The 25,043-nt window shown below is 40.0% G+C and overlaps 1 protein-coding gene across 1 annotated transcript in view; it reads left to right on the forward strand.

Annotated features, from left to right (window-relative positions):
• The window catches only part of ERICH3 (glutamate rich 3), a 120,560-nt gene extending 96,463 nt beyond the window's left edge, over positions 1–24,097 (forward strand). Inside the window, exons 13-15 of the mRNA XM_052638053.1 lie at positions 3,758–4,201; positions 16,357–16,482; positions 21,741–24,097. Of these exons, the coding sequence (XP_052494013.1) occupies positions 3,758–4,201; positions 16,357–16,482; positions 21,741–24,097 (2,927 nt within the window). The remainder of the gene's footprint in view (positions 1–3,757; positions 4,202–16,356; positions 16,483–21,740) is intronic.
• Positions 24,098–25,043: the final 946 nt, after the last annotated feature.

The raw sequence follows: 25,043 nt of genomic DNA on the forward strand, positions 1-25,043 counted from the left end.
GCAGAGTTGGACATGACTGTACAACTGAACTATCATGTATGATATTAGGGAAGAAGACTGAAAATCATAAAGAAATTATTATTTGATTTGGTGAGATTAATTTTATCATGTAATTTCTGTAATTATTTATTGAGAACAATAGGTAGAATTTACAGCCAAGAAAATAGAGGCTTAGAGAAGTAGCAAAACCAAAGTTGTAGGTAATGAGTAGCTTAGTCATGATTGGAGCACCTAGGGTTGTCTTACAGAAAAGCATAGTGTTTTCTCTCAATCTCATGTGTGAAATAGTGATGTAAAAGAAGAAATTATTATCACTGAGTAGTTATGATGACATGAAGAGAAAAGATAGTGAAGGGATTTGGGGTCTGATTGAATGTGGAGAGAGAAAAGTTCGGGATCCTTCTTAGGAGGTAGAACTGTGGCACCAAACATGATGGCTTTAGCAGAGGACTTAGGGAACGGGTGCTAGTCAGCTCCCTACCATGGAGACCAAGGGTAAATTCTTAGCATCAGCACCTAAAGGAGCATTGAAGAGACAAGCGGGATTTTGGTAGGAAGCAGTGCATGCGCAGTTGGTCAGTTGTGTCTGACTCTTTGCAACCCCATGGACTGTGTAGCCCACCAGGCTCCTGTGTCCATGGAATTTTCCAGGCAAGAATCCTGGAGTGGGTTGCCATTTCCTACTCCAGGTAGGAGACGGAGCTCTCTCCTACCATGACTCTAAGACAGATTTTTTTCCCTCCTGATTAAAAAAATTACAATTTATGTGTCTGCTCTCAAACTTCCTTTATATAAAAATTTTTACATAAAAACTTTATTTCTAAGAGAATAAATAAAATTAGTGCTGAAAATCCCATTCTGTGGCCCTAAAGCATCGTGAGCTTTTTTGGAGGCAAAGCCTTGCTCCAGCATCTGTATGAAGACGAAAATAAGAAATGAGAGTGAAACAAGATTATGCAAGGAGGTTGGAGAGAAATTTGAAAACTGAAATGAGTTTATAAGGGAGGTCAGATAGCCTCGCCATTCATTCTGCTGATCTTTCTTCTCTCAAGGATTGATTCAAAAATGAACTATAGCTCGTTTCAGCCTTTGAAATAAAATAATCAATTAATAGAAGCTGCTAAAGAAAGAGGAGCCCTCATTTTTTAAATTATATAAGCAACACTGAGAGCCAAAGGAAATGGCAACCCACTCCAGTGTTCATGCCTAGAGAATCCCAGGGACAGGGGAGCCTGGTGGGCTGCTGTCTGTGGGGTCGCACAGAGGCGGACATGACTGAAGTGACTTAGCAGCAGCAGAGCCAAAAGTGAGCATCTTCATGTCAACATTCAGATGGTAGATATGGATATTTTTGGATGTATGCTGCTGTTGCTGCTGCTTAGTCGCTTCAGTCGTGTCTGACTCTGTGCGACCACATAGATGGCAGCCCACCTGGCTCCCCCATCCCTGGGAATCTCCAGGCAAGAATATTGGAGTGGGTTGCCATTTCCTTCTCCAATGCATGAAAGTGAAAAGTGAAAGTGAAGTTGCTCAGTTGTGTCCGACTCTGTGAGACCCCATAGACAGCAGCCCACCAGGCTCCTCCGTCCATGGGATTTTCCAGGCAAGAGTACTGGAGTGGGGTGCCATTGCCTTCTCCTTGGATGTATAACAAGTATCAATATAACATTGTGTCCTAGCTAATTGTGCAGTTAATGAAAACCACTGATCAAACCACTAGCAAACAGGAGTTGTTTTTCTTTTCTTAAAAAAAACAAATGTGAGACACACTGAAGAGAGGGGGAGATCATAGTCCTTGAAGTTTCTCAACTAGTACAACAAATAAGATAGAGAACGTCTGTCCTTGATCGGTACATTCCCTACCAAGAAACAGCGCATCTAGATCTTATACAACAGAGATAAAAAATGAGCCGCTGAAGTATGTGACTCCTTTGAGAAACAGTGGTCATCTGGTGCCTGTCAAGGTAGTTGAGTGATAAGAACAAATGGAATTGTACTTAAGGGGTTCTGTTGCTTAAAGGTTTTTTGGAGTTTGTTTTTTACTGCTGTGTAGCATCTCTGAAATCTTTGTGGAGACTCTGATATGTCTCAGTGACTATACTTAAATTGCTAAACCTTGTCATGGGGAGCCGTTGGGGCTGGAGGGAAGAGGATAAGAGTAAAGACAGGTATTTCTTCCCTTAAACTCTTCCTCAGCTGCTACAGCCATCTGGGTAGCTGCCAAGCAGAAAAGAAATAAACAGAAAAAAAGAGTCCCGAGCACACAGAGAAGAGAAAAACAAGAAAGCTAAGTAGCTTGTAAGTGTGGGTTCTTTCATTTGGAAAAAAAAATGTATTCTATAAAAATCAATTATAACATGGATCTATTTGGTTAAAAAAAATCAAAGGCAAGTTTGTATTTTTCTGGCCCATGGCAGTGTATGCCGTGACATTGAGGCAGCACATCTTCCTTATAGAGTCAGTGTGTGTGTGACTGTCTTGGAGATACTTTAAATTGTTTGCAGGGAGCAAATGCTAAACCATTTTTGGCTGTGGTAAGTTTCTAGACTGGGTATCTGTCGCTTCACATCAGTGTACTTCATAAATCTCCTAGAATCTTTTACTGATTCTGTATGCCGACTTCCAGCTCTGCGTCCTCTGTCTTCTTCAGAGGACAGCCCTGGTGTACTGGGTTGGCTTCATCCGCAGGCACAAAGAGCTTGGAAGTGTCAAGGAGTCTATGTCCCCCCAGGGTGGCCGGTAGCCATGTCTAACTGGAGCAGAGTGTGTGAGCCCAGAGTCCTCCAGGGAGGAAAAATTCTAATATAATTTAGACTTCAGAGTTTTCCCTGAGTGTGGGCTGAGGCTGAGACATTAATTGAAATAGCTCCCTTGATTGACTTCTTCCCTTCCCTTCCCTGCTTCCCCCACACTGGAAGAACTTCTCCTGGAGCATATTCTTATTTCATCACTTGCCTGTGCGTCCTCATCTCAGCATCTGCTTCTGGGGAACCCGAAAAAAGACATTTCCTTCTACACACACACATGTGCACGTGCACACACACACACACGAGCATTATTTCAAAATATTTATTAAGTATCTAGTTATTGTGCAAATACAAAGATAACTGATGCTGGGAAAGATTGAGGGCAGGAGGAGAAGGGGGCGACAGAGGATGAAATGGTTGGATGGCATCACTGACTCAGTGGACATGAATCTGAGCAAACTCCAGGAAATGGTGAAGGATAGGGAAGCATGGAATGCTGCAGTCCATGGGGTCACGAAGAGTCAGATACATCTGAGTGACTGAACAACAACAATGATGCATATTTTTACCATACTCAGCTACCAGACTTTATTAGTATGCAATAGATAAAATTGGTGTTGCAATAGATAAAAATATAAACTTTATGTACAGAGAATACTGTGGCTACCCAAGATGATAATGAAATAAGTGCTCCTGCTGAACAAGTAAAAGATTATTCCATTTCTTCTATAACAAAACAGATACTTTTTTTCCAATGATATGATATGGCTTTCAAAAAATAAATACTATTTGTTTTCAAATGTGACTTTCTACTAAAAATTTTTATAGACTCACAGATTACATAGATTTTTCTTTATGATAAGTATGTGGAATATATGGGAAAAGGGAATCAAATCTACTAAACTATATTTAAAATGTCAATATGATTAATTATGAACATAATTCCCACAATAATTATTAAATTTTCCCTTATGAAAATACAGTGATATCATCATTTTTATTTTTCATAGATGGAAAAACTGCTTCGTCAACCTCATCCAGAAGTCACCCATATTCTAGTTCTAGTGAAGATGAATCTGCACTGGGGGACCAGGAGACCCATGCTGAAAACAGTCCAAGCGAAAGTGTCACAAGTCCATCTTCTCAAGAGTTGAGTGAAAATGATAAGCCAGGAAAAACCTACCTTCCAACTGAAGATTCTCCAGAAATTGAAGAACAAGAAATAATAAAAACAGATGTGGAGACCAAGCCTCTGCTGATGGAGGAAAATTTGGAGAATGTTCTTGAACAAGAAGCAGAGAAAGGAACTGGAGTGATTGCAAAAAGCTTATTTGAGAAGTCCAGGGAACATGTTTCCAAGGAAGAAAAAGAAAAGAGTAGGAGTAAGCTTTGGGAAGAAAGCACTGCTAAGGTGAAGGACAAAAAGGCAGGTCCCCATAGGGTGGATGAAGGTGGTAAGTATGGCCTTTGAGTTGACTTGCCATTGTCCCTGTGCATGGAACCTGATCTTGATCACTGCATTCTGCCAAAGCTTGGGAAATACTGTTGTGATAATGCCAGAAGGATTCAATTTTTTCCTATTTCTCTCTATGTCACATAACCATACATGTATTTTCAGCTTGCTGTTTTCCTTTTACTGCATTTTAAAAATTACTTGATAATTCTTATATAGCTTGTCTCCTATTTTCTGTAATTCCTTCCTATGGCAGTTCTATCTCAAAAATCAAATAAAATACAATACATGTCTGAAGGAAAGGGTATGTGTGGCTTCTTAGATGTTATTTAATATTAGCAATGCCATTTGTTCTTTTCTAAATATGCAGTCATCTGTATTTATAGCTAACACTGATAGATGCTTCCTATGTAATAGTGCTAAGCACTTACATATAGAAACTCGCCTAATCCTCACAATGGTCCAATATACCCATGAGTTAGGTTCTCTTGTCATTGTCTCTTTTTTTAACAGATGACAAAATTGTGGTTTGGAGAGGTTAAGTAAGATGTCAAGGATCATATAGATAATAAGAAACATTCCTAGAACGTGAATTTAGGGAGAGTGGCTCCAGTTTCTGAACATCTCCTACTGCACAGATGCAGTAGGAATTTAGAGGTAAATGAAAATTTAAAGATTTCATAGAAATCTCCAAACTTTATTTTGAGTTGTCTGAAGCTGAGTAACTTTCTGATCCAGGAGTTTCCTGGGTGTATAGGAAGTTCAATATGACACTGAAAGTCTTAAGACGCGTCCCAGGATGATCAGGCCCTGATACCACAGGCAGTGGAAGGTCTGATGCTTTTTCAACACTAGGAGGACAGTTAAAGGACTGAGTTGTGTCCTGTGGATATTTGGCTCTCACATAGCACCCCGTGCCTTATATCTCTCCCATCTCTCCATCTGTCTTCTCTACCAACATAGTGAGCATTCTTTTTGACTCTAATGTAAAATTTGTTGTCACATTTTAATATTACTAAAATCCATCTATGTTTTAAATCTTATGAATATTTTTAATGTCTATAGTATTTTTTTAGAAACTTAAAAGCTGTTATTAAACTACTGGGGCCCATATCCAGGAATTGAGGATGTCAAATAGTTATCTTTCCATTCAACTATCATCATTAACCTTCTGCCATGCACCATGGTCACTAAGAAATGTGTAAGAGAGAGTTTCATTAGAAAAGACTCTGATTCTGGGACAGAATTGAAGGCAGGAGAGAACAGGAATGACAGAGGATGAGATGGTTGGATGGCATTATTGACTCAATGGACATGTGTTTGAGTAAACTCTGGGAGTTGGTGATGGACAGGGAGGCCTGGTGTGCTGCAGTCCATGGGGTCACAAAGAGGCGGACATGACTGAATAATTGAACTGAACTGAAGAGAGGGTTTCATCCACAAAATGTTAAAAGGAAGGCTTGGCATATACATAACTGGACAAGGTCAGTAGTCATGTATAAAACCAGAGAAAGTACAAATGAAAGTTTCAAAGGAAGAGAAGGCCCATTTGATAAAGAACACCTAGAAAGTTTTCATGAAGGACATATTTGAGGACTTTAGAGGTTAGATAATATTTTGAAGGTGGGATGGAGGAGGATAAAACATGCTGAATATGGGGAAGTAGCAAGGGATATTAGCTTAGTTTTTTTTTTAGTTCAGTCGCTAAGTCGTGTCCAACTCTTTGTGACCCCATGAATCGCAGCACACCAGGCCTCCCTGTCCATCAGCATCTCCCGGAGTTCACTCAGACTCGCTTCCATCGAGTCAGTGATGCCATCCAGCCATCTCATCCTCTGTCGTCCCCTTCTCCTCCTGCCCCCAATCCCTCCCAGCATCAAAGTCTTTTCCAATGAGTCAACTCTTCGCATGAGGTGGCCAAAGTACTGGAGTTTCAGCTTTAGTATCATTCCTTCCAAAGAAATCGCAGGGTTGATCTTCAGAATGGACTGGTTGGATCTCCTTGCAGTCCAAGGGACTCTCAAGAGTCTTCTCCAACACCACAGTTCAAAAGCATCAATTCTTCGGTGCTCAGCCTTTTCTCCAGTAGGATATTAGCTTAGAATAAGTTAAAAACTCTGATGAACAGTTTGACAAACTTCAGCCCACAGGCTGAATCTGGCCTACCACTTTTCTTTTTGTATTGCCTGTGAGCTAAGAAATTTTTTTTTTCATTTTTAAATGATTGGAAAAAATCAAAGGAATATGTGATAACTTATGAAAATTATATTAAATTCATATTACAGTTCCAGAAAATAAAGTTTCATTGAAAAGAGTCATGCTTATTTATTTACATATTCTCTGTTGCAGCTTTTGCTCTACAAGGACAGAGTTGAGTAGCTGCAACAGAGACTTTATGGCCCTCGAAGCCCTCAGGATTCACTGTCTGGCCCTTCACAGAAAAAGTTTGCCAATCTCTGCCCTAGAATTATAACATTAAGACCCTCTACATTTTCAAAATGATTTGCCATATGTGAGTTAGGATTCCTATTAAAATACATTTAAAGCTCTTTAATAAAATAATTCAAAAGTTTGATCTTGGATTTCATCATTCAGTTCTGGTACATGGAATATAATCTAGAATATTTGTACAATTTAGCAAACTGCTGACCCCAAAGGTAGAATGTTAAAATTCAGTAGCAACCTTGACATTATTATTTCATTTATTTCTGCATCAGAAAACTAGATTGTTTACTTGGATTTATGAAAGTAGACAGCTTTCTGTAAAATAATCTGCACATAATATGGGCTCTAATTAGGTGATGCATAGACTAATAGAAGCATTCAACTAGAATCATGTCACTTGGAAAAGCGTGGGTTTTCCCTCTGGATTTGTGAAATGAAAAGTGTACAGCTTTATTGTTTTTCTCAACTATTATGGGAAATCTGTGTTCTTGACTTGATCGCTTCTATAGTTTTAAAACATTTTGTTATCTTTTCATTCAAATGAGTTCAACATTAGATGGCAAGGTTTATGACTTTCTTATGATCTAATGTATAAAGAACTATGGCTGGAGGTTCGTGACATATTACAGGAGGCAGTGATCAAGATCATGCCCAAGAAAAAGAAAGGCAAAAAGTTGCTTAACGAGGTCTTACAAATAGCTGAGAAAAGAAGAGAAGCTAAAGGCAAAGAAGAAAAGGAAATATATACCCGTTTGAATGAAGAGTTCCAAAGAGTAGCAAGGAGAGATAAGAAAGCCTTCTTCAGGAATCAGTGCAAAGAAATAGAGGAAAACAATAGAATGGGAAAGACTAGAGATCTCTCCAAGAAAATTAAAGATACCAAGGGAAATTTTCATGCAAAGATGGGCTCGATAAAGGGCAGAAATTATATGGACCTAACAGAAGCAGAAGATATAAAGAAGAGGTGGCAAAAACAGAACTATTCAAAAAAGATTTTCATGACCCAAATAACCACGATCACTCACCTAGAGCCAGACATCCTGGAGTCTGAAGTCAAGTGGGCCTTAGGAAGCATCACTAAAACAAAGCTAGTGGGGTGATGGAATTCCAGTTGAGCTATTTCAAATCCTAAAAGATGATGTTGTGAAAGTGCTACACTCAATATGCCAGCAAATTTGGAAAACTCAGCTGGCCACAGGACTGGAAAAAGTTCAGTTTTCATTCCAATCCCAAAGAAAGGCAATGCCAAAGAATGCTCAAACTACCACACAATTGCAATCATTTCACATGCTAGCAAAGTAATACTCAAAATTCTCCAAGCCAGGCTTCAACAGTATGTGAACTGTGAATGTTCCAGATGTTCAAGCTGGTTTTAGAAAAGGCAGAGGAACCAGAGATCAAATTACCAATATCCATGGATCATAGAAAAAGCAAGAGAGTTACAGAAAAACATCTACTTCTGCTTTATTGACTACACCAAAGCCTTTGTGTGGGTCACAACAAACTGTGGACAATTCTTCAAGAGATGGGAATAGCAGACCACCTGACCTGCCTCTTGAGAAATCTGTTTGCAGGTCAAGAAGAAACAGTTAGAACTGGACATGGGACAACAGACTGGTTCTAAATTGGGAAAGGAGTATGTCAAGTCTGTATATTGTCACCTTGTTTATTTAACTTATATGCAGAGTACATCATGTGAAAGCTGGGATGGATGAAGCACAGGGTGAAATCAAGATTGCTGGGAGAAATATAAAACCTCAGATATGCAGACGACACCACCCTTATGGCAGAAGAAGAACTAAAGAGCCTCTTGATGAAAGTGAAAGAGGAGACTTTAAAAGTTGGCTTAAAACTCAACATTCAGAAAACGAAGATCATGGCATCTGGTCCCATCACTTCATGAAAAATAGATGGGGAAACAATGGAAACAGTGAGAGACTTTATTTTGGGGGGCTCCAAAATCAATGCAGATGGTGACTGCAACCATGAAATTAAAAGACACTTGCTCCTTGGAAAGAAAGCTATGATCAATCTAGACAGCATATTAAAAAGCAGAGATATTACTTGCCAACAAAGATCCATCTAGTCAAAGCTATGGTTTTTCAAGTGGTCATGTATGGATGTGAGAGTTGGACTATAAAGAAGGCTGAGCGCTGAAGAACTGATGCTTTTGAACTGTGGTGTTGGAGAAGACTCTTGAGCATCCCTTGGACTGCAAGGAGATCCAACCAGTCTATCCTAAAGGAAATCAGTCCTGAATATTTATTGGGAGGATCCTTATATTGAAGCTGAAACTCCAATACTTTGGCCACCTGATGCAAAGAACTGAGTCATTGGAAAAGACCCTGATGCTGGGAAAGATTGAAGATGGGAGGAGAAGGGTAAGACAGAGGATGAGATGGTTGTATGGCATCACCGAGTCAATGGACATGAGTTTGAGCAAGCTCCAGGAGTTAGTGATGGACAGGGAGCATGGCGTGTTCCAGTCTATGAGGTCACAAAGAGTTGGACATGACCAAGTGACTGAACTGAACTGTATGTATGTACCAGACCTCTTTTGGTGTTTATTTTTCATTAATAGCTTACAAAATAACATTTAGGAGATTGTGAATAGTGGTCTTCAAAATATCTATGGATTTATCACACACAAAAATCACTTTCAACATTTGGTCAGGCTTTTTATTTCTAAAGTTAGAGTTTACAAATCTATGTTGTCATATTTCTATAAAATGTTGTATTTTGCTTTTTATTCTTAACCTTATAACATAAAAATTTTTATGTTATTATGTAATCTTCATGAATATGTTTAATGTCTGTGTATTATTCCATCCTGTGTTTTTTTCATAATTTTACCATTTCCCTAAGTTTTCCCCTATTTTCACTACTGTTAATAGTGAGCTAATATCTTATTACCTAATATAATTTAAAATTAATAATTATTTTCTTAGGCTAGTTTCCAAGAAGTTTAATTTCTGGATCAAAGGTAATAGACATTTTAAAGTTTTTGAAACAATTTTTTTTCTTATAAAAGATTGGTTGAAAAGTTTTCATAATACAGAATGGATGACAATAAGATGAAAGCTAGGGCCTTCCTTGCCTGGCCTTTTCTCTATTTCCTGAGCAATATTTTCAGTTCCTGAGCAACTGTGGATAAGTATTTTTTTGTGTGCATGATTTCAGAAAAGTTTCTCTCTCTATAAACATATCTACATGTATCATATTATATATATACTGCTGCTGCGTCGCTTCAGTCATGTCCGACTCTGTGCGACCCCATAGACGGCAGCCCACCAGGCTCCCCTGTCCCTGGGATTCTCCAGGCAAGAACACTGGAGTGGGTTGCCATTTCCTTCTCCAATGCATGAAAGTGAAAAGTGAAAATGAAGTCGCTCAGTCGTGTCCGACCCTCAGCAACCCCATGGATTGCAGCCTTCCAGGCTCCTCCATCCATGGGATTTTCCAGGCAAGAGTACTGGAGTCGGGTGCCATTGCCTTCTACATATTACATATATATACAGGTGTCACTTTTATATGCAGATAGAAACATGATACATTTTGTTTTACAAGTTGTTTTCACTTAACACTATATCTTGAATATCTTTTCATATCTGCATATATAACTGTACTTTTATTATTTACTGTACATTTTATGCCGTTGTATCGCCTTAGTATCTTATAACTCTGCAACTTTTCTTAAATAATGCTTTCTGTGTAAGAATTGGTAGATTTGTTTTATGGCCTGTCTTCCACAAAGGAATAAAATTTCTAGGTTAGAGAGACCTAAAGGCAGACAGATTAAAGAACAGTGGAAAATAAGTCATTTATAAGCAAAATAGCACAAGAATCTTGTAAAATACTCAGGATAATGTAAAAGAATTATGGTATTAAAACCTCTAAGGATTAGTAGATTAATAACAGTTGGGTACTGATGTTTTTAAAATAAACTTTAAGGAAATGATGCAATAAATTTGTAAATATTTAAAATAATAGGTAATAACAAATATTCTCAAAAGTCTTTATATGAGTAAACATTCCTAAGAAAATTTCAGATAAAATAAACCAGATCTTGAATGCATCATGTGTTATATTGATGCCAAGCAGAGAGGCTATGGTGATTCCTTCTCCTTAATTAAATCTTCACTTAGGTGGCTGAGGGAGAAAGGGATGGAACCAAAGTTATGTGCTTGAAATGAAGGTCATTTAGGTGACTGTGCTGCAAAAGTTAGCTTATATAAATTAAACCAGAAAGCTAGTGAAGATTGAAATGTGTATATTTTAATATTTTACTTAGCTCCCTGATTAGAACCTTAGGTTGAAATGAAATGGGGGCTGAGATAATGTGTAAAAGATTCTATCTCATTTTGCATAGTACTAAATTAATCATTTTCCACTAGACTTTGAATAAAAATTGTGATTATGTTAAGAACGTCTCAGTGCCAAAAAGTCACACACAATTAATGATGTTTCGTTGTGTCTAACTTAATATAATTTAATCTGAATTGTTTTCACTTATAGCAATGGATAAATTTGTAAAGTACTGCATTTAATGCCTTCATACCTTTCATGTTGATAACAGAAAGTGATAGCTTCCTTCTAAGTATTTTATGATATATCACACTTAATTAGGTTTTGTCCAGTCCACCAAAAAATCAGGTGAATTTATAGAAAAGATAAGTCGTATGCAGTGAAGTGGGTAAAGTAAAAGATTATAGTTGCTAGCTACAATGAGATAGTGTCCTTGGGAGTTAATTCAGTATTATAGAGCATAGTGTTATTCAAATGTGTTTAGTTTTCTCTGTTATTTTTAGTTCAAGCTGTCTTAATGCATTGTGACACATTGTATTCTCATGGTGGAATAATTCATGTGCCTTAATTTGTGAAGTTAATATAATTTATACATTATGAATATAAATAAAATATTAAGAATAAAGTTTTATATAATGTAAAATGTATATAGAAGTAGGCATTTTATACTTTCATATTTGAATCAGAAGAAGTCATAGTGCTTGGCCAAGTAATATAAACCTTAACAGTAGGATTTAAATAAAATGCAATTTTATCATCATGTAGGCAGGATAGAATGGTCTTGATGAAAGAACAAGAAAATCATGCATTAAGAGTTGCAGTTCTAAATACAATTTCTGAGTGAATTGTGAAAGTATCTAGCTATTTGTTTTCATAGATTCCTTCTGAAATATTTGTTAGATATCTGTTTTATGCCACACTGTTCTTGGTGTGAATGTAACAAAGTGCTTGCCTATATTGAAGTTTATATTCTGGGAAGAGATATGCCCAATAAGTGAAAAACAAACATGTAATGGGGCATATGGGCTAAGTGCTAGCAGAAGAGAAAATCAAGGCAAGGAGATAGAGTGATGGTTTGAGGAAGGGGTAGTGTTTTTTAGGGCTGGCCTCTCTCAGTGAGGGGACACTTGGGCAGAGAGGGAAATGAGGTGCAGGGGTCAGTCACTCTGTCATTTGAAGAAGAAGCACAAGAAGCAGAGAGCCCAGCAAACGCAGAGTCTAAATTGGGGGCATCGTTTTTGAGTGAAGAATTGGAAGGAGGTCAGTGTGACAGAAGCAGAATGAACAAGCTGAGAGTGGGAGAAGATGAGGCCAGAGGGGAAAAAAAACTTATGCCATTAGGAGGATTTTATTCTGCGATAGGAAGTCACTGGAAAAATCAGAGCATACAAATGACACGAGCGTAAAGTTTTGAAAAGATTATTCTCGCCACTGTGTAGAGGATAGACCTTAGCTTTCTGAATGTTATCTTTGAACAGGTGTGGTCTTGAGTTGTAATTAATCCTGGGTTTTTTGTAAGCCATGTGTCAATGCCAAAGGTAACATACGAACATCTTCACTGTGTAGGCAGATAATGTTAGTCATGAATTTTGTCATAGTGAGTTGCTGGGAAGATAATTGATTGGCGACACAAAAAGTGATCAAAGAACAGTCATAGTTTTCAAAGTGACTGGGAACTTGGAATAAACCTGGATATATATTTACTCTGTTTATATGGCCTTCTTCAGTTCAGTTCAGTTCAGTTGCTCAGTCGTGTCCGACTCTTTGCGACCCCATGAATCGCAGCACGCCAGGCCTCCCTGTCCATCACCAACTCCTGGAGTTCACGCAGACTCATGTCCATCGAGTCAGTGATGCCATCCAGCCATCTCATCCTCTGTCGTCCCCTTCTCCTCCTGCCCCCAATCCCTCCCAGCATCAGAGTCTTCTTAGGCTCTTAAAATTCAGATAAACAATTCTTGGCAAAACTTTCTTCTGATACAGAATTGCTGGTTTGTTTAGCTTCAAAAGAAGCAGAGGAAAGGGAATGAATTTAGAAAGCTTGCCTACTAATATTGAAAACCATATCCTTGCCACCACTTTTCAATGACTAAATTATCAAATTTAGAAGGAATTGGTGGAAACTGAGAAACTGTCTGTAATAGTACAGGGACGTAAGACCCCTTTATCATTAGAGGTGAAATTATTAATTTATAACTCCTTTTTTGAAGAACATAGAGAAACATATATCAAAAGTATCTAAAAGTTATCATGCTTTTTGACCCAGTAATTCCAATTCCAAGAATTTATACTGAGGCAATAGTCAGAAATAATAAAATAATTATGAGCTATATTTGAAGTAGCTTTATAATCACAAAAAATAGAAACAATTCAACATTTAACACCAGGCAATTGGTTAGCCAAATTTTAGTAAATCTTCATTAGAATATTCCATGCAGTTATTAAAGAATAGTTCTTATTAAATGATACATGGAAACAGTCACAATATTTTGCTAAATGAATAAAATGGGATACAAAATGTTATTTATAGAAGTAGTAAAGTAAAAAAAAAAACATACTTAGAAACCTGCCAAAATGTTGACTAGTAGTTGTTTCTGAATGGTGAAAATAGGATATTGTTGTTGTATTTAGTTGTATTGTCCCTGCATTTTTAAATTATTATTATTTCAAGCTTCAAGTAGTGAATATGTACTCTTTTCATACTTGGGAAAAGTAACATATATTATTTGTAAAATGTTTGTTTTCATAATAGAAAGCTAATACTGTAATGTAATAATATTTTGGTATTTTAAAAATATCTCGAAGTATCCTATAGCATTTGAGTTGAAAAGATGTTTTCCTATGGAATTCTCTGTATGAGCCTCTTCCATTTTGCTGCAGATGCTATGGGAACTGACAGTTCTGTTTGCTTTTAATGGTCATCTTTATAGCAAGGTGAAGGAGCAGAGCCTTGAGGGATGAAGAGCTAAATAGATAGAGGAAACAGGGCAATGTGTCACACTGCTGACGCGGGAGTCTCAGCATGCACCGTCCTCCCATACAGTAGGTGGGAAATGGTCAAGGTTAGACACTGGCTGAGGTCTTGCTTTTAAGTTTCAGTTTTAAAAGAACATCTGAGAAAAAAATGACCAAGTAAGGCCTTTTCTGATCTCTCACCTAATAAATCCTTGATGCTCAGGCCGGTGTCCCATTTTTGCTAAATCTGAATCAGGCAGCACCTACCTGTACAGGCTGTCATTGACTTCCAAAGCCTAACCCTCCAGGGGTAAGCTAGCTGACATGGGCAAGTGGTGATTACAGTCCTGAGAAAGAAGGACTACATGCTTCAGGAAATTCTAAGTGAGTCTGTAATTTACAGATTGTGCTAGTACTGTTTGGCTTCTTAGAATAGTCTTTTGGTTCAATAGCTGCTAATTGTTTATTTTAGTTATTATTATTGTAAATCATATTAAATATTTTATTAAGGTATCATTGACACACCACATTATATTAATTTCAAGTATACAACATAACGATTCTGTAACTGTATAGTAAACCATATTTCTTTATAGCCTGTGGACTACTTGGGGAAAAGCTTAGATGTCCTGTTGGCTCTGATGAAACAGAGCTTCAGTAATTGATACCAAATCAAATTCCCCTCCACCCTCCTGTCCTGCCAACCTTGGGATTTCTGTTGCTTAGCAGGTCAAGCAGATTTATACACAAAGACCTAAAACACTGTTTATTTAGACTCTCTAGTTAAACAGTGCCAGCATTAGCATAGTAGGAAAGACGATATCTAACTTATATATACTATGTTATAAAGTTACTAAAATAAGGATTGACTTGATTTAAAAAAAGAAAATACAATGATAACCTAATTGTCATGAGTTGATGTCATCTCTAAACTATATTATTATTATTAAAAAAAAAACCTTTTTATATTTGGTGGATTGGATGAGTGAGGAAAACTGATGCTCAAAGACTGCTTACAGAGAATACATTTGGCCTATGTGATGCACTTCTTTCCACTTCCACCTTTTTATTCTCTTAAGATTAATGCAGTTAATTCTTTCCATTTTTTCCCCTGAAAGCTATGTGAACCAGATATCTCACTATTTGTTTCCAAACACAGAGGGATGAGTAAGTAACCAATTGCCTCTTAACAACTCACCTTAAACTGAGCAAGGGATCACATTCTAGTTCTTCTTTTCTTGAAGTACAGTCTCTGGATCAACTGGATCAGCCTATCTGAGAGGAAAAAAAGCAAGAAAGTAAGAGAGAAGGGAAGCAAAGAAAGAAAGGGAGAGAAAGATAGAGAGGGAGAATATTTTGGAGAAACTATGTTTTATATAAAAGGGATAATCTAGGTCTAGTATTCTTCTGTGAGCTTCTGTTAACCAGGAAGTGATGTGATGATAGCTGTCAGAGATTTAGAGACACAGGATCTGATGATAAGCAAGGGATGTAGACAGGGATGGACTGTAACCTGCCAGGCTCTTCTGTCCATGGGGATTCTCCAGGCAAGAATTCTCCACTCTCCAGGAGTGGGTTGCCATGCTTTTCTCCAGGGGATCTTCCCAACCCAGAGATCAAACCCAGGTCTCCTGTTTGGAGGCAGATTCTTTACCAACTGAGCCTCCAAGGAAGCCACATTAGGTGCTTAGGCACTTGCTAATAAGTTAAACATAAACATGTTCCACAGGTATTATTTCATGTAATGCTCCCCATTTAATCACTAAGATATCTCTTTTTGACAGATGAGTATACTGAAGCTGAGACTGAGCCTTAGGCCAAAGAACTTACCCAAGGTGACACAGTTAGTATGGAACTTGAACTCTTTAAGTCTTTGCGTTCCTAAAGCTCAGTGCTAGTAATCAGTGCAGGTAAACAGAAATGTCTACAGCAGCTTTTACTGTCAAATTTATAGGAATTATGCAATATCTTTTCTGCTCTGTCCACATGGAGTGTTGGGGTCACATCACTGAAATATCTACTAATGGATAAAATGCTTATAGTACAGTCAGTTCTGGTAGTTTTAGAGATCTAAAAGAATAGTGATGATTGGGATTATAAAAGCCATAACACGTTTCTAAAAAGGAAAAGGCAACTAAATTCCTTTACAGTCATTTCATTGCATGTGCCTTTGGCGAATCTGTCACTGCTTCTGGCTGTTGCCTCTGTTTTTGTTTGTTTGTTTATTTGTTTTAATGTAAGTATCTCTTTGCATGGATTTCTTCACTTCATGATTTCCTATTTTTTTTTCATTTTGAAATCATAGCTTGAACATTGTTTAATCCTGACATTTTAAAAACAGGGTCTTAACGTGAATGCTTTTAAATTAACCCCACTTGCTGCTGTTTCACTTACAATGTTTCCTTGACCTGTTTTCAACACCTTTTGATATTTTACGTGGTCTCCAATCAGTTGAACAGGTAGCAGCTGAAGCTGCGGACTCTAGCCTCTATGGCCACTACGACTACAAGTCTGGTGTTAGCAGCACAGACGAAGGAGAGAAGCTCTCAAGGAAGCTGGAGACTGACACAGGTGCAGGTAAGGGTGCATCATTACCTAGGAAAGATCTTCAGAAAGCCTCCGCCAAAGGCAGTGCCATTTCCATCTTTCATCTTCTTATCCTTGTTTCCGTCTTTATTTTCTTTTTGACCAGTGAATGTGATGGCAGGAGGTGGTTGAGAGGCATTAAGGGGAGCTTTGGAGCTGACATCAGATATGAAAGTTATTCTTTTTTTGAATACATTGGTGCCTAGAGTTTGTTTTTTAAAAAAGGATTTCAGATAGTAAAAAAGGACTGCAAATAACAGAAAATATTGGTAGGGATTTTCAGACCAATCTTATTCCTTAGCTTGTCGCCCAGTTAGGTGGATGTGCCTAACTGACCCATTGGAGACTTGAAGAGCCCAGACACATTTCATGATGATTTATTTGAACTCCTCATTTTTTAAAATTAGGCAAGAATTCATTGCCATCAGCAAATGACCTGGCTCTTGATGATGAGTCTTCCAGCTGCAGGAGTGCCAATTAGAGCGACTCAACAGACCATGACTCATACATATCTAGTCACACAGCCTGTGTCCTTGAAATCAGGTTTCCCTGTATTTAGTAGATAATTTTTTAAAAATATCCCAATTTGAATACATGTATGTGTGTGTGAAAGTAGGGGAGGGAGAGGGGGCTTCATTGTATTCATCATGTGGTCACATTACCCCCCACATCCAATTTTTAATGATGGGCATCAAGCCCTGTAAGGTATTTGAGACTTCACTCTATTTTCAAGCAGACAAATTAGCCAGTTTCACAGATGCATCAGAAGATACAAGATTTCTGGGTCAGAGAAAAAGGACTTTGTTACTCAAGACAAATAGTAGCAGTCAGATGATTTGCACTTAGACTGGCTCCCTGAGCTCAAGTGCCCCCAGGGAATGTGGAGAGAGCCAGGTGACACCTGAACTTGAGTGGACTGAGTTGCAGAAGGACTCGGGGCTTCAAGAATCCAAGTCTTTCATAGTGGGCATTCAACCAGAGGAGTTCTAATATACCTCCCAAAACTTCTGCAATGCGGGCAGAGTAGTTGTTGTCTATTAAATCTGATTCAAGTGAGAATATATCGCATATTGTATGCAGTGAGAGGGGAATGTGGAAGGAAGATTTGTTAGGGCTCTCTGTGTGCCAGGCACTGTGGCAAGCATTTTATGGTTTGTTCTTAAAAAGATTCTGTGAGTCAAAGATTGCTATTATCGCTTTAGGATAAGAGAATGAATACTTAGAGATATGTTTCCCAAGTTCACACAATTATGTGGCAGAGCTGGCATTCTTACCCAGATCTGTCTGACTCCCAAGTACACACTCAGTCACTAAATCAAATTGCCCCTGTTTGTGAATATTGCTTGGTTTCTTATATTCATTATTTTTTTTCAAAACCCCATGAGGTTACTAGCAAAAACACGTCATGTTTTTGTATTGATATTTCTTAGAAGGGCTTCAATTACGCTTTCTCCCTTGCTTCAGGAATGTCATCTCTGACTCCCCTGTGTGTGTGTGTGTGTGTAATAACTCAGCTAGATGCCATTACCACTTTTAGGCACAATATATTATTACCTAGTGGCTAGGCAATTTTATTACCCTGTATTCCTGAATGTTCTTTAATTAATCCATAAATTTAGAGGTCAACTTAGCAAAACAGAGGACTTTGCTTAAATGTTTTTTATAACTGACTATTGAAGTATACTTTCATGCAGGAATTTGAATAGTAATACACATACTATTAAAGAGACTAGATATGTTGTTTCTCATGGCTTTCATTTAATTTTGTTTTAAATCTAGTAATCTGCAATGAAATAAAACAAACCGTATTCTTTCAGGTGAACTGGCTCCATGGAAGCCCATTTGGCTCTACATTTAATACAATAAATAACTGCTGTGGTATGCTGAGGACCTCCTATAAAACTTAATGGCACGCTACTGATAGACCTGAGGTTTCTGCTGTGCTGTGTGCTTAGTTGCATCTGACTCTTTGTGACCCCAAGGACTGCAGCCCCTCGGGCTCCTCTGTCCATGGGGATTCTCCATGCAAGAATACTGGAGTGGGTTGCCATGCCCTCCTCCAGGGTATCTTCCCAACCCAGGGAGATCAAACCCAGGTCTCCTGCATTGCAAGTGGGATTCTTTACCGACTAAGCCACCAGGGAAACCCCAAAAAACTGGAGTGTGTAGCTTATCCCTTCTCCTGGGGAAGTTTCTGTTACTCCCTTCAATGAATATATCAAAAGTTACCGTCCAAATACATTTTTAAAGGGAAATGTAATATCAGCTGTTATTGTCTGACTTCATAATGGCTTGTTTTAATAGCTCCTAAGAGGCCAAGAGGAGGAACAAAGGACAGCCATGTGTGGTGTTAGGAGAGGAACTGCAGTTATAGGACAGTCCCAGATGGAGTAACAGAGTAAGGACGAAGCGAGCAAGATCAGGGCTTTCGGTTTCTGGGAAATTGTTGGTGATGGGGTAGGGGTGAGATGGTTAGCCAAAAGGGCAAGCAAGAGAAAACCACGAGGAAGACACACTTGCCTACTTTATATATTTATACCATTTGGAAGTCGGCACCCTGGCATTATAACTTATTCTGTAGAATCTATTCCAGTGTCTTCTACAAAAAAAGAAGACTAGATTGATAGAAAGCATAGAGAGGACCATTTGAGAAGCTCTAATCTCCCTAAGTCTGACACTGTTTCCACTGTTTCCTCATCTATTTCCCATGAAGTGATGGGACCAGATGCCATGATCTTCATTTTCTGAATGTTGAGCTTTAAGCCAACATTTTCACTCTCCTCTTTCACTTTCATCAAGAGGCTTTTTAGTTCCTCTTCACTTTCTGCCATAAGGGTGGTGTCATCTGCATATCTGAGGTTATTGGTATTTCTCCCAGCAATCTTGATTCCAGTTTGTGCTTCTTCCAGCCCAGTGTTTCTCATGATGTACTCTGCATAGAAGTTAAATAAGCAGGGTGACAATATACAGCCTTGACGTACTCCTTTTCCTATTTGGAACCAGTCTGTTGTTCCACGTCCAGTTCTAACTGTTGCTTCCTGACCTGCATATAGGTTTCTCAAGAGGCAGGTCAGGTGGTCTGGTATTCCCATGTCTTGAAGAATTTTCCACAGTTTATTGTGATCCACACAGTCAAAGGCTTTGGCACAGTCAATAAAGCAGAATAGATGTTTTTCTGGAACTCTCTTGCTTTTTTGATGATCCAGTGGCAGTTTGATCTCTGGTTCCTCTGACTTTTCTAAAACCAGCTTGAACATCTGGAAGTTCACAATTCACATATTGCTGAAGCCTGGCTTGGAGAATTTTGAGCATTACTTTACTAGCATGTGAGATGAGTGCAATTGTATGGTAGTTTGAGAATGGGCTCCCAAATCACTGCAGATGGTGATTGCAGCCATGAAATTAAAAGACGCTTATTCCTTGGAAGGAAAGTTATGACAAACTTAGACAGCATATTCAAAAGCAGAGACATTACTTTGCCAGCAAAGGCCCATCTAGTCAAGGCTATGGTTTTTCCAGTAGTCATGTATGGATGTGAGAGTTGAACTGTGAAGAAAGCTGAGTGCCAAAGAATTGATTCTTTTGAACTGTGGTGTTGGAGAAGACTCTTGAGAGTCCCTTGGACTGCAAGAGATCCAACCAGTCCATTCTAAAGGAGATCAGTCCTGGGTGTTCTTTGGAAGGAATGATGCTAAAGCTGAAACTCCAGTATTTTGGCCAACTCATGTGAAGAGTTGACTCATTGGAAAAGACTCTGACGCTGAGAGGGATTGGGGGCAGGAGAAGGGGATGACAGAGGATGAGACAGCTGGATAGCATCACTGACTCAATGGATGTGAGTCTGAGTGAACTCCTGGGAGTTGGTGATGGACAGGGAAGCCTGGCGTGTTGCGATTCATGGGGTCACAAAGAGACAGACACGACTGAGCGACTGAACTGAACTGAACTGAACTGAATCTCCCTAAGTATCATTCTGCAGTTGAAAAATTTAAATGCTTTGGCCTTTGGTCTGAAATGCTTTTATTTATTTTGTGTGGATCACTACAACAGAGATGCACATATTTGCTAAAGGATAAGAAATCTATCTGGAGCCTTTTAAGAAATATTGAACTTGTATTTATTGAAGTATGATAGCTAACACACCCAGATTTGCAGGAAAATATGGATGAGAAACTTATGAAATGCTTCAAGTAGGTTATTTATGTTGAAAATTGTCCCAGACTACAAAGTCCTGTCTTGCTCTGTGATCCTCTTTTGCCAAAGGCAAATCAATTTCTGAAGGTAGAGGGGAGGTATTCTGACCCACAACACAAATTTGTATCTATAGTATAAAGTCTTACCTTGAGCTATGAAGTTATTTGATGACTAAATTTAGATATAGTGGCTTTAATGGACAGAGAAGGCAATGGCACCCCACTCCAGTACTCTTGCCTGGAAAATCCTATGGACGGAGGAGCCTGGAAGGCTGCAGTCCATGGGGTTGCTAAGGGTCGGACACAACTGAGCAACTTCACTTTCACTTTTCGCTTTCATGCATTGGAGAAGGAAATGGCAACCCACTCCAGTGTTCTTGCCTGGAGAATCCCAGGGATGGGGGAGCCTGGTGGGCTGCTGTTTATGGGGTCACACAGAGTTGGACACGACTGAAGTGACTTAGCAGCAGCAACAGCTTTAATGGGAGCAATGTATGGGATAATGATCAGTTCATATTGCATTATGATTCTGTTGCTAAATGCTCACATGAGTACAAGAAACCTAGGCTGAGAACAAGCATATTATCATCCTGTAGGGAACAATGATTGCTAAAATGAAATCCTCACTCTTTTCCTTGTTGCATAATTTTTTCTGCAAGTCCTAATATTTCATTTGAAAGTGGGATATATGTATGTGTGTATGGGTGTGTGTGTGTGTGTGTATAAGAAAGAGAGGGAGGGAGCGAGATTTTATTATTCTAAGACATAGGGGTTTTTTGTTTGTTTTCAACAGTTCTGATGTTCAATTTCCTTTAATATCAATGTGTGTCCATTAAATTTGATAGCTCTTTTTTTTTTTTTTTTCATCACGAAAAGCCATTATTAAATCATGGTGCATGTTACAGCTGATGGTATCCTAGAATTGAGGAAATGAAATGTAATATCAGTAGCCCCTTGATATTATATATAAATATCTCTTATATATAGAAAATTATATGTAATGTCTCCTCCTGCACTTTGATTAAAGTAACCTTGATTTCTAACCTTATTTTATAGCACTGGATAGGAATCTAGTGGTGGAGGAAAGGACTGCACTGAGCTCAAACAAGAAGTCCAAGCAAGTTGCATCAGAAGAGCATACCCTGGAGATGAAAGAAGCAGCAGAAGAAGGTGGAGGTCCTCAACACAGGGATGCTGACACAGAAGGAAAAGGGGATACAGCACTGCGGGGGAAAGCCGGGGTTAATGAGGTTCCCTCGGGGCAGGGGAAGCCAAAAGTACAACAGCTGGCATTAGTAGGACAGTTTACAGAGGAAAGAGAGCTCTCTCAGGGCATGGCAGTTGAGGCAGAGGCAGAAGCAGAAGGGGATAGAAGGCAGGATAAAGAAGGGTTAGGTGCCAGAGAAGGAGAAGTAGCAGAAGACTCTGGAGGTCTGAATGAAGGTGAGGCTGCTGAGGAACAGGCCTTGATGCAAACAGTGCTGGAGACGGAGGAGGCAGCTTCTGAAGGTGGGCAGGCTTCAGAGAGGGCAGTGCTGGCAAGCCAGGCAGCAGCTCTGTACTCAAGGTGTGCTCAGGAGACAGCAGCCCTAAGACAGGCAGTGAGGCCAGAGAAGGGAAATTCTGACAGCGTGACTGTGAGTGTGGTTGGGTCTGCAAAGCTGGGCGTGCAGGACAGTGAAGAGGAAGCATGCACAGACCTAGAGGACAGGGAATCCACGGAAGACGCTACATCTGACAGAGAGGAGGGTTTAGAAGAGGCAATGCTGGGGCGAGACGAGCCGACCAAAGAGAGAGAGGCAGTCGCGGGGATGGAGACACCTTTGAGCTCCTCCATTTCTGAGAAGGTTGAGGCTACTCAGATGGGGAGTTCAGTGGACAGCCTGGAAGGACTTCGTAAGGATCAGGTGGAAAAGGAGGGCATGGTGATGGAGTCAGAGTCTAATAAAGATGATGACAGGAAAGAAATGTTACCTGAGGAATTAGACTCAGAAAAGAGAGAGAGGAGCAAAGCTGAGAGGTCAAAAACACCTCTGGGGGAAACTGAATCTGAGAGAGAAAAGGTGACGAGGGCAGAGGTGCTTCAGGATGAAGACGCTTTAGAAGAGGAACAAAATCTTAAAGGGAAAAGGGGGGAACCTGTGCAGGAAGAAAGACCAGAGGAAGAGACACAAGCCTCCCCAAATGAAATGGAGTGTGATGCCGAGGATGAAGCAGCCACGGGGGCATCTGCAGTGACTGAAGACACAGGGCAACGAGGAGAGGACTCACTGAGAGACAAGGAGGTTGACATGTTTGAAGCGGCCCCTGGATTTGAAAATTCCCTAGAAAACATAACGGTTTGGGGGAAAGGGGAAGGAGGGGAAAGACTGAGAGGTGCCGGAATCACAGAGCACAGAGGCTCAGCAGAGCTGCTCTTTACTGAGAATGTGGCCCACGAAGAGCAGGAAGAGGAGTCCACCCCTGCAGGGGAGGGGGTGTCAGGAGCTTCCGAAACCAAGTCCACAGAGAGGGTGCAGACTCCTAGGGATGCAGGTGAGGCCCAGGGGTCTGCAACCAAAGATCAAGACATGGTCGCCAGCCAGGAAGGGAGGAATAAAGATGGGCCTTTACAGGGGCCAGAGGGAGTAGCCATCACAGCCTTGACCCAAGATGTTCCCGAGGGAGATTCCATGATGGCAGGAAAAGTCAGTGACATGATGGATGAGGACGCAGAGGAGGAGGGGGATAAAGAGTGCACACTGGGGACAGGAGTGCCGAAGAATGGGGACCCTAAGGGGGACAGGAGCGTGCATGGTGTGGTTATGACTGTGGAAGACCCCCATCAAGGAGGAGGAGCCTCAGAAGAAGCTTCAGAGAGGGAGGACGATTCTGCTGAGAGGGAAATAGAAGCAAATAAAGTCTCCTCCTTTTCAGATGTTGCTGGGGAGGAAGCTTGGCACACAGTGTATGAGATTCCAGGAGAAACAGCAGCTGCAGAGAGGGTGGCTATAGAGGCGATAGTGCCGAGCAGGGAGGATGTGCCAGTGGCCAAGGAGATGACTGCAATTTCGGCACTGGAAGCTGAGGTTGAGGCTCCAGAGGAACCTTCTAACCTGGAAGGGAAGGTTCCAAAGCCAGAGGCAGCTGGGGAGGCAGAGAAGGCTGAAACCACACTGGAGGCTGAGTCTGAGTTGGTGGGAGAGGAGGCAGGGATGGGGAGTCCTGATGGGGAGCAGGAGTCAGGGGAAGCTGGAGAATTTAGACTGGAATTATCCCAAGAGAACAGGTCAGAGGCCAGGAGAGAGAGTCCACAGGACACAGAAACACTCCCTGAAAAGCCCAACTGCAGGGAAATCCAAGAGAAGCAAGAGCTTTCAGTGCAAGGAGGAAGTGAGGACCTGGATATTTCCTTGAGTCCGGGGAAGGCCTAAGAGACTTCATGGCTGATGGTGAGTTTAAGCCCGACCTGTTTGCAGGATTACACAGATCTCCCACCTGGGGCCTCTTCTCCTGTGGGCTGTCTCATCCCTTTATCAGTGCCTGCACACACAGGCTTCAGTTCCAGGGGCTGCTGAGCCCATCAGGATAGGGGCTGGGCAAGATGGACAGGCAGACCAGAGGCATACAGGGACCCATTTCTACCCCCTGTACAACTCTAAATCCCAGCCTCTGTCTTTGCAAGCAGAGCTCTCAAGCAGTGAGATCCTCCTCCTCTCCCTTACAGGGCCAGGAAGATGGATACAGAGGAGAGCGTGTGCCATGGGGACAAAAGGAAAAAGGCTTAATTTGCCTTTAAATGGGCTGTCTTTATTTCTGAAGTTCTGTGAAGTTTAATAAATATATATAGCATAAATTAATAAAATATATTAAAATATTTGAAGCATGTTAAAACATATATCTGTAAAGTACTGATGATTATAACTAAAGACCAAAATTATTTCTAGCATTTCCTTGTGTTTCTATTATTTGCACGATGTATCCTTAATGCCTGGTTTCTACTATTCTGAGTGATTATATTCATAGTTCTATCCTTTTTATTGTCTTTCAGGATATTTTCAAGATGTCTTCCAGAAGACTTGGAGTGGAGGAGAAGGATTCACCCGAATATCTCACCAGAACTTTTTTTTTTTTTTATCCCTGTGCTTGTCTGAGTGATTCCCAATCTGCCAGCTGATCTGTAGCACCTCACGCACCTTGAGAATAGGTGCTCAGCTCCTTCCTAGAGTGCTGGTTTCTGATGGAGGACTGGAAGGCTCTTACCTAATTCTACACAGTTAACATGTCTATATTCAAATCAAACTGATCATTTTCAAATGCTTGACTTTTACCAAAGATTACCTGAAAGGCCCAGTCCTGATATCTGGGGTTTCTTTAAAT

Source organism: Budorcas taxicolor, chromosome 3 (assembly GCF_023091745.1).
Source record: "Budorcas taxicolor isolate Tak-1 chromosome 3, Takin1.1, whole genome shotgun sequence".
NCBI classification, from domain to species: domain Eukaryota; kingdom Metazoa; phylum Chordata; class Mammalia; order Artiodactyla; family Bovidae; genus Budorcas; species Budorcas taxicolor.